General features: G+C 37.7%; 1 protein-coding gene and 1 long non-coding RNA gene across 2 annotated transcripts; one reads left to right on the forward strand and one right to left on the reverse strand.

Annotated features, from left to right (window-relative positions):
* Positions 1-2: 2 nt before the first annotated feature.
* On the reverse strand, positions 3-9,883 carry LOC106175309 (uncharacterized). Its single transcript, XM_087011045.1, has 10 exons — positions 9,498-9,883; positions 9,266-9,364; positions 8,734-8,768; positions 7,481-7,623; positions 7,120-7,319; positions 6,596-6,798; positions 6,155-6,344; positions 2,072-2,239; positions 982-1,110; positions 3-713 (listed from the first exon to the last, which is right to left on the reverse strand). The coding sequence occupies exons 1-10, from the start codon at positions 9,790-9,792 to the stop codon at positions 541-543; spliced, it is 1,635 nt and encodes a 544-aa protein (XP_086867171.1). The 5' UTR covers positions 9,793-9,883; the 3' UTR covers positions 3-540.
* LOC147762602 (uncharacterized) lies at positions 2,773-4,831 on the forward strand. Its single transcript, XR_015333906.1, has 2 exons — positions 2,773-3,337; positions 3,969-4,831. It is a non-coding gene; the product is annotated as an uncharacterized LOC147762602 (long non-coding RNA).
* Positions 9,884-10,719: the final 836 nt, after the last annotated feature.

Here is a 10,719-nt window from a genome sequence, read left to right on the forward strand (position 1 = left end):
TTTTCGTGTTTTTTTATTGTTTTAAATCAGCACAAAGTTAGATGCATTATTGAATAGTTAGATGCAGGAAAAAAAACTCATTTTCAGTATCATATCAGTATGATAATAAAGGGTAATAATACCCTTAAACTTTCAGTTTTACATGCGCTGCCTTGGCACACTCATGTAATGTTATTGTGGCCTATTTTAAGAAGTTCTCTCTTAATTAAACATTATTATATCGAACATTTTCAGAATGCTATCGGCCTAAAACGAACAACATTATTTGAAAAAAATTAGTTTAGAAGAAATGTCCTTAATGTGGAGTTGTATAAAAAATGAGTTTACTATTTTCCACGATGTGAGCTTGTGACTAACAATTTTCATATTATATATGTCGCGCACTTCCGTTTTACAATTTGTTAAAAAATGCAACCAACACAAAAACAACCTCTTGAGCAAATACATACACATCCATCTTTTTGCGCTTTCAGAGAGAATAATTTCGGGTATTTCAGTTTTCCTACGAAAGCACCATTCATTCATTCGTGGTAAAGTCTGTCAATTACTCTCTAAATTATCTCCCTCCTCGTCTATGGTCTTCGGTATCCTAGTGACCAAAGGGAATACTACGGAGAAGACTAAGCTCATTACTACCAATATAGCCAAGAAATACTCCAAATGGCTTGGGTCACTGGCCAGGCACATGTCTTTTAAATCAAAATCGTACCAGTCTGAAAGGAGAAAAGTTTGCCTCGTCATAATACATTTATTTTGCAGTGAAGTACGCACACCACGTTGTGAACATGCCACCATAATACACGCATTCGGTTGGTAATGAAATCTAAACAGAAATAAACAGAAACAGAAATAATTGTCATTGCTTCGAGTGTGTAAAAATGGAATTCAAACAAAAAGTAGAAGAAGTGAAAGCCTGCTGGTTTGGACAATGCAATCGCTTCTTACGAAGCCAAAGAGGGATAGCATATATACGCTACATACCAGTGTAGGTTTTCACCAAGCTTTCTATACCCAGCGAGATTAGAAATGAGAGTCCTAGAGCAGTCTGATTTAAACCCATACTGAAGCACTTCAAGCCATCAGGGGCTTCCATGTATGAAAACTCCTTAACTGAAAAGTGTAAAAGTAAAAGTAGTTTGTCTTTTTTCACAACACCAATTTATGGCGTTTATTGTTACAGTTTGAGTTTATATGCGTGCAATATGCGTTTGTTCATGTAAACATACTGTAATACTGGTGATAGGCAATGCGGTGTTGTCTCTTCGATCTTTATACTAAACTGCGTGGATAAACTGCATTCGTCTTGCATATTTTTTCCTGCTCGGCGCCATTCTCCAATCATAACCTTACCGTCAACAATTCATGAATTTTGAGATGCATACAGGTAGTATACATGGCAATAGATGGAAAGTGAGACAAGGAACAAGACTGAAACCATGTATAAATGGCAGAGAGCCTTTAAAAAGCGCGCAAAGGCAGCGGTGGCCGGCGCAGAGGTGGGGGGGATGTAATGCAAAAATGCGCAGGGGGTGTAATGCACAAAATCGTTTTATATTATGAACACACCTGATGTACTGAAAACGCCTAAAGCTACTCTTACAACCGGTCGTGCGTGCTTCTACGAGCGGTTTGCGTGCAAAAAATCGGCCAAGTAGTAAGATACACGCACGTGGAACGTACTTTTTTTGGTGGACGCTGAAGTCACAGCCCAAAATCACCATCTATCTAGCTAGAGACATATCTGTGAATATCTGTAAAAAATCTATCAGTCGCCCTGGTAGAGGGTACCCTGCGATTTAATTTTCATCCTGCGACAACGCTACGCCTGACAGGAACTCCGAGGACGCACGGTCTCTCAGCACGCACGACGGGTTGTAAGAGAGCCTTAACTCACCAGTCAGTAAGATGACGATCAAGACGCCACACACATTTTTCGGGACACTTGGAACAATCTTGATCTATAAGTATCTCAGAAATATCATTTGTCACAAAAATGTTCAATATATATTCAATTCGCAACACAGAAAACATTAAAAGTATATAAAAAAAACATAACATGTTGCACCTGTACCTGTGAGAGCAGTGAACACTTCAGCGAGAGCGATAAGACCATACTGTGGGCCCTGAGCAAAGATGCTGATGGTGGAAAAACCCTGATTTTGAGCACAATTCATCTTAAGCCCCATTTCCAACGCAATCGCAACCAGTCCAGATATAATAGCAAGAACCACCCCAACACCTAGGAGAAAATGGTCGATTAAAGATAACGGAGTAATCTTTTTTTTCGAGATGGATTTTCATAACAACTAATTACATTATCTATATCTATTTTCAGTTATTTGGTGTAGATCAAGAAAATATTGAACATTTTTGACGTTTTATACTCAATTAAGACAAATTACATAAAAACTATGATGTACATTTCACGTAGTGAGGAGAGTCGACGTCATGCCAAAAAAAAAGTGAAAATTTGGGTTTGCATCACTCTTGTATGTCACTTTTTGATCACCTTTGTTGGTGTCCTTTTTTTAATTTTTTTTTCATAATGGTGGTCACAATATGAAGAAGGGGAAATACTGTACGTACCTGGGCGCGTGGGCTGAGGCCCCTACAGGTACAAGATTATTCACTTTAAACCATCCTGTTTACCTTGTTGTGTCACTGCGTATAGATATGCGCTGGCTGATCCGGGATGTTGCTTAATAAGGGGAGGTGGGGGAAGGGAGGGCCAAGGATATACTTAAAGTCATAATAACTCTTCGTTTTGGTCAAGGAGTAAACGGCAATTTTCCCGTACTTACCAATGGTCAGCGACCCTATTCCTGCATTCAAAGTTAGTTCAGGGTTTTTTCCTAAATGTTTGGTTTTTTGTTAAAATCTCTTAAGAGATTTTAACTGACGGAGCCCTCTCTGACATTGCATAGTCACGCGATATCGAGCGATAGTTTCTGGTGACCTACTTAAAGCCGCGGGAAAAGCAGACAACAACAACGCTATATAACAATAATATAAAATTCATAAGATATATTCGTCTGATTGCTCAAAATGCATTTATATCTACAATGTGTGCAATAACCTTGCCCGCGTTATACGTCACAGGTCTTGCGTAACTACCCACGTGCTACGATTTTTCCCTTGGGGGGGCAGCAAGCGGCCATTTTGTACAGGAGCAATGTATAGATGGGTGAAAACGATAGGTTGTTTTTAACCAAAAACGATGTCCCCGGGGCGAAACTGCCAACACCAAAAGTAAAGGAGCATACCAACGTTGTTTTGAAACGATGTGGTTAGCCTGTCAGTGACGAGTTAGGGAGAAAAGAGCAGCACTGATAGCAAGGTACTGTATACACGTGAACCGGCAAAGTTTATGATGATTTCATGTTGCAAAAGCATAATTAAATCAGTTAGTTATTTTCCAAACGATATTGTTTGAATAGCAGATACGTAAATCAAACTAACAACAATAAACATTTTTGATGACATTGAAAATCAAAACCTGCGGTGAACGATAGGTTGGGGAGGACACTGCCACAGCAAGTAATGCATGAATTTTGTTACACAACACCATATGCTTGTGTCATTGTTAACTCTGTGGTATTATTACTCAATTTACTGCTCAAATTAATACCTGATACTATTTCTCAGGCTACCAAGTACAAATCAACTTATTTTGTGGCAATTGACCTCCATGTTCCATCTTGTGTGCAGGTTGTTTATTATTATTATTATTTGTTCAAGCACATTTTAATAAAGTGTCTATGCTTTAACAAGAGAAATTTATGCTGAAGTTTAAAAGATTAAATCATCAGTAGTATGTACAATTAAAGCTATTAATTTGATTATGCATATTTGATTTTCAATTGTCTTGATTATGATATGAGGTTTCTGCATTTTTCTCTTGCCCTCGAATCAATATCTAACAAGTAAATTGATGGTGCTTTATTACAATTTTTGCTTTATACTTTCAGATGTAAAAACTGTGTAGCAGTTGGTAAAGCTGTAGAGATTGATGTGAGCATAGATCAGGGGAAATGGTATTAGAGAAACTAGGAGGACAAGACATAGATAATGTACTAGTAGATCCATCATCACAGCAAGGATAGATGGTGTGATCTTGTCCCTGAAGCTATGCCACAAGTTTTCAAACTGGTTGAGTCCTTACTAAGACAAGCGGCTGCGGTGTGAATCGCAATATGTACATTCAGGTTATACGTGGCAGATTTATGACAAAAGAGACCTTCACAATATACTTCAAAGAAGTCATTCTTGCATCTATGCCTCATCAAAAGTACACAGTTACAGTGACTAGAACATTGTCTGCAAATAGTGAGGCAGTGAAGGCTGCAAGGTGCCATTGTTTTTCAGTATTAAGAATGACAGTATCTGTTATTTATTTATTTATTATTATTTCTCATTTATAATGGGAGGGAGACTCACTTTGTTCTTTCTATGCCCATTCAGTTAAGGGTTGATGGCAATATATGGTAAATCTGTCATGCCTGTATTTAGAATTTCTCTGGCTCAAATTTCTACATTTATTGGGTGCATTATGAAGTTTCCTGACTGATTAATGAGGTTACTTGTAGAAATATCTTGCTTACACACATTTTGTGATATTTTTACTACTTTATACATTTGATTATTCACATCTCATCAGTGGTGTGTGAAAGGTACTTGGTATTTGCATTTTAGAACTGTAGATCTGTGTACCAGCAGGGTTATATTTCATATATCTGCGAATGTTTCTTAAAATAAGCTTCATGTTTGATAATTAATTGGTTTGAAATAAATAAATAAATAAATAACCCAAATAAAATCAATTCATTTTATATTTCACATAATTTGTTTTTATTATTCTTCTAAGCATTTAATCATAACATCTCCCATCATTATACTGTTATTGTGTAATAACATTGAAAGTTTCCAAGTTTTTATTAACAGGTTGATGCTAACGTATTACAAATGAATATAAGCATAAAAGCATATTTCCTTACTCAAATGTATCAAACGTACCCCTGGCATAATACCGGTAAAGATACAGGTAAAGATGACAGCATTGATAACTGGGTTTACAGCGCTGTTAGTGCAGCTTGGTTAGTGTCAGATTGTTATCTGATAAAGTTTGCTACTAGTACCTGAGAACAAAAGGTCTGGCACTTGACAATCAAGTTGATAAAATCACAAAACACCTGTAGAAAATAGAGTATACCCTGTACCTGCCCAACATTGATTTGTTCAGATTCTTGACTAAGGGGTGCGTTACAGGTGTCAAGGGCCAAGACTTGAACTTAGGGGTTTGGCATGTCACTAGGCATTACCCCCGATTTCTGTCCAAATCTAATAAAGCCTCAGTTGCTTAACTTTCTCCAAATTTCCAATATCTACCGGTTGTGTTGTTTAATGCTTGGGGTCTCTTCTCTGGCGGCGGTTAATTGGGGACACCTGTGCGGCCTGTCAACGCACCTAGATTCACTTTTGCCGGTGCCACATTTTCAATTGCCGTAAATATCAAATTCATGAATAGAATAAGGAAAAATGACAGTTATGAAAAAATGTTTGGAAGTACCTGTCACCTTCACCACAGTAACCATATGGGCTGTGATGCCCCCCCACCACAGGCGACACCTTGCGGAGCAAGCGTGCGTAATCCAGGGTGCAACTGAAAATAACCTTGACGCGCGACCTTATTCTGGGCTTTTCGTTATCCGACGCACTGTACAAAAGCTTGCAACTTACGTCTGCGTATCGCATCAGGGGTTTGGCGCCAAATGTTATTCTGGCCTCGAATGAACGCGAGAATCTGCGTGACACCCTTACGTCATTGGCAACGGATGCCTTGACGACCGGGAAGAAAGGCATCGAAAGCCCTATTGACAAGTACAGATTTTAGTTTTACTACAATAACGGCTGTTTTAGTGGTAAATGCAATAGAATATATTTCCATGCGTTGTTTACAATGTATTTCTTGCAGAATTTTGAAACTCAAAGGAAGAGTTATTATTGCTTTAAATAAGTGGACGACAACATTTAGGAGACAGGAGAAAGTTTTTTTTCCCTATATTTTGTGTGTGAGACTTATATCTCTTTGGAAGGGGGCAGGGGTGGGGTAGAGAGAGGGTACATCAAAAGCTGTAAGAAAGGAACACGTGCATACTTGTTCTAGATATATACAGTCGCTGGTTCCTGGACGATATCCGTGGATACAAATAGTAGATGGTAAAAGGGATAACAAGCACTATCACCACTTCGTTGAATAATATGATCTGAGTGGATGGAGAAGGAAACAAATGTCCGTTCACGGTACTGTTGAGTCCGGTGGCTTGTAACGAATATATCGTCATTATCTGTGAAAGGACAAACAGCATGTACTTGTAAAGAATAGGGAAGATAGTATTTACAACGTAGACTCTATTCTCGAGGTCTGCTACTTGATAAAGCATTTTATTGAAAAACTTTTTTTCTTACAAAAGTTGCTATGGACTTGCTGACTAAGTAATTAACTAACAATCGATTGATTAGTCCATCGACTAAATTATTGATTAATTCGTTCAACCTACGGATTGGCTTTTGATTAAATTGGTCGATCAATTCTTACCGGTGTGTAAAGAAACCCAAACCCAACAACCGCCGAATTAACCAAGAGGATCCTGAGGAGATCTCGGACACGGTTTCTTTTATGTTGTTCTTTGACGTCTGGTTCTTTTTTGCCCAGTCTCTTTGAAAACCTGCCTTTCGCCTCTCGGCGTCCTTTCTTGAAGAAGTTTAATGTAACAGTAAGAGTCTCATGTAAAGTTGTCCCTAAAATGTCAAAACACAGAAAACACATCTCTCTAAAAATATGCATATGTATAATACCTATCATTAAAAAAGGCATTTGAAACATATTCCTGTGCTGTAGACAGCTACCGACAAACTACCTGGGTAACTACGAGGATATTACGAACGACATTTAAGGTAGTTTATTCGGGATTTACCCGCCAAAATATATTTTGAGGGGTTTTATGATCCTTGAGGTCTCGATTGGGAAATATAAGTAACTTTGAAGGATATGCAGACATACAAAAATATAACTTTGGGACATTCCCAAACGCGAACTACGTCTGATTGAAGCCATGGTACCTGAACTACGAAAAGTCCTTTGTTTTTCATATGGTGTCCGCTCTCTGACCCAAAGTGCCACAAAAAAGAGAATAAGAGAGAGAACACCTGACAGAGGAGAAATGAGAAACTTGTAGTGAAGTGGTAAGCTTGGAATTCCTTCCAATATGGCGCTCGATGTGTCTGCGATGATGGCACCAACATTGCGCCAAAGATAAAACCTGTTTTAGAAAAGAAAACATTTTGCTTTTGTTTGAAGTATAGATGTATATTGATAAATAACTTTAACTTCATTCAAATATGTAATAATAATAATAATAATAATAATAATAATAATAATAATAATAAAGTAAATGCTCCCAAATTGAATATATAATTTTACCAATGAATAAATCGCCTTCGATGCTTCTCGTCTGGTAACTGTTCAGCGCCAACTACCGGTAACACAGCGCCAAGACAGCCCTGTCCCAAAGCAGCCGTTGACAGTCCAGCCACGGCAAGATGTTTTGCGGTGCTGATGGAGTGCTAAGATAGGTTTTAATGCTAATATTATAACAGTGTTTAAAATTTTTCATCAATTTGGAAGAAAATAGCAATGAAAACACTCTTTTGTAACAAACTAATTACAAAATTAATCAATTTTGTGAAAAATTCGATGAACGATCGGCCATCTTCATATTCGTCTGTCTCAAAGTGACGCATGTGGCGTTGTGTCACTAGTCGAGAAAATAAAGTGTCTGGACAACCAGAGGAGTAAAGGAAGCCAGGTGGATCGGGCAAGCACCGAATAATCATAATAGAGACGAATACAAATACACTCTCCTGCACCTGATCTTTGAGTATTCAGTGCCGCAGTCGATTCACTTAGGAGGGGGGAGTGAGGGCAGCGCTTAATACCCAAATTTGTTTGTGACAAGAGTGTTTTTACTGCTTTATAATAATAATAATAATAATAATAATAATAATAATAATAATAATAATAATCTATCTCTGCTTAAAACCCTATCAAGACATTTTCTGTAAATATTGACAAAGATCCAGTGGAATTCCTTTATTGCCATCCATCACCTCTTTCTTTCAGTAATAAGTCTACGTGTTGAGTGCACTACATCCTGCAGAGACCCGAAATATGGGCCTAACATCACCTCACCTGCTCGTTATTTAAGGACGGACTGGATTTGCTCACATCAATGAAAACGCACCATTGATCAATGATCCGTTGCTTATTGTTATCTTGGAGGTTAAACCGCGCGCTCCATAGATATCAAATACAACCCAAACACTTAGGCCTACTGATATCAGTAAGTGATGACACACTTACTGATATCACGGTTGGTTTTAAAAGTTGCGATCACAATTTTGTAGATTAAAATGATTTCTTTTAAATTTAAAGTACAGATATTATGACATAATGAGGCCAAAATGTCTTCAGCACATGACACTTCCCAACAAACACAGTGCTATCGTAGAAGTATAACGTTACCACGACGATACCAGAACGTTTTTGGTAATATGACGTTATGGGAATATTAAATGGCGTTCTGTATTTGCTAGGCACAGGCTATGAGCCAGATAAAGACACAACAATGAACACCAAAATTCTTAAATACGTTTTTCTTCAATTTGAGCATTTACCTCAATATGTTCAGCAAATTCGAGGAAAATGAGACCTGAAAGAATAATAATAATATTAACAAGCACATCCTAATGCTAACTGTCTGTAAATGGGGTGACATTTTCAATTTAATGGATATTTCTTTACCAATGTGAAAATGTTATAAATTTGAATATATGTCATAAAATATGGATATTGTCACAACTATTTAGTATTTTCTGAACCATTAATCATGTTATATATGGCATCTGGAATAAAAAGGACTATTTATGACAAGTTTTACACCTGTGAGGTCATCATGATCATAAATCATGATCATCATCATCTGTAAATAAAAGAACATAGGGTAGGGGGCAACTTTTTTTAGCAATGTTGTACATGTACATTGTAGTTCCACGTGATTAAGAGAATGTTATATGCGGTAGCACTCCTACTTATGTTTTCTGATGTATAATATTTGTGTAGTGCAAATTGAACCCAAAAATAGGAGTCCTTACGTTTTGCCACACGGAATTAAAAGACCGATCTTGAGTTTACGTTATTAAAACTTACCGAGACTAAAAAGAATATATCCAATCGTTAACGTTGGTATTGGGCGTAAGAACGTATCAGCCATCGTCCCACCAAATATCCCCAAGCATGCTGACGCCCCTGCGAATACAAATTATCCCTGGTTTATCGTGAAAATTACAAGGCCAATCAAAATAAAAATAAACAGCCGTGCCTTAAAAACATCCGAAACACCGAGTCACGTTTTTAAGAACCTGCATGACCTTTGACTCACCTACAAACGCCATGTGAACTACTACTGCTGACGCCGTTGTTGAATTGAAAGTCACCAGCCATAACTCGTTCATATAGTTAACGATTGTGAAGTACGCAGAGCGTTCGCAGGCATGCGCCAGCAGTATCAACACAGCCGCTTTTGAAAATGACGAATATATACGTCTTTCAGTACAGTCTGTTTCTTCGTCGATTGTTTTCACTTGTGATACCGTGTCCGTGTAATCTATGGACTGAATGTAAGAAATGCCTTTCGAACTGGTGTCGGATTTTGCACTGAAATGTATCTCATCCATTTTGATACAAAACAACAACTCAGGAAATCAGCCCTTTTATTATTGCACGTGTTTTACGCGTTCTTCTATAAGTGCCAAGGTCTGCTGTCACCGCTGCAGTCACAATTTATGATACGCTATCTAAGTGATGGAAATATTTTGATTAAATTGTTGTAAATAAATTGTTTGGGAAATAGATTATCAGTTTCCGATTATCATACATGATCGAGTCATGGGAGGGTCCCTTTTGACACAGGGTCCCGCTGATTTGAACCGTACTTGTATGAAACTGATGGATAGCGGACTCTCTATTGCAGAGACCCTGGGTTTCTAGACCACCGGCAAGTGTTTGATGTTGTTCTTGACATTAACTTTTCACTTAGTTCAGATGCCATTTAAAGAATAAAGTAAAGGCGGTTACTTCAATGTGTTTAAACGTATTGACTGTTGAATTAATTTATATAATTGAAGATCAACAATGTGATCATTATTATTTTATATTGTTTATTTACTTTTTCTTTTCGTTATTGTCATCCCATTATTATCATTATTCACATGTTTTTGTACATATTAGATTTCGCGTCAGTATTTTGTACATTTCAGGTGACACGGTGAAACGAAACCAGAAGTGAAAGCAACACACTGCTGCTTCGCTAACAATTTTAATTAATGGGCTTATTAACATGACACGTGAAAAACATATTCACAAATATGTCTCTAGATAAATAGACAGTCGTTCTGGTTCTCAGTCAGCAAAAAATGTCCACAATAGTAACTGCAGCCCTGGTAGAGGGTACAATTCTTGTCCGTTGAAAAATCCGCTGATTCTCGACTGAAAGGAAGACCGCCTAATCCTGTAATGGTCTCTCCGCCTCTCACACGCCTCCCCACGCAGATGAGCCGAAATGAATGGAGACGTAATATAGATTGCGTTTCGAATATCATCGA

Source organism: Lingula anatina, chromosome 4 (assembly GCF_051362555.1).
Source record: "Lingula anatina isolate TDL-2025a chromosome 4, LinAna3.0, whole genome shotgun sequence".
Taxonomy (NCBI): Eukaryota; Metazoa; Brachiopoda; class Lingulata; order Lingulida; family Lingulidae; genus Lingula; species Lingula anatina.

Bases quoted from the DNA above. Each gene is read 5' to 3' on its own strand.
- LOC106175309 (XM_087011045.1), bottom strand. From the start codon at position 9,792: ATGGATGAGATACATTTCAGTGCAAAATCCGACACCAGTTCGAAAGGC. The intron at 6,345-6,595 runs GTAAGAATTGAT...GTCCTTTCACAG, and splicing joins TTGGGTTTCTTTACACACCG to ATAATGACGATATATTCGTT. The intron at 1,111-2,071 runs GTACAGGTGCAA...TACACTTTTCAG, and splicing joins AGTGTTCACTGCTCTCACAG to TTAAGGAGTTTTCATACATG.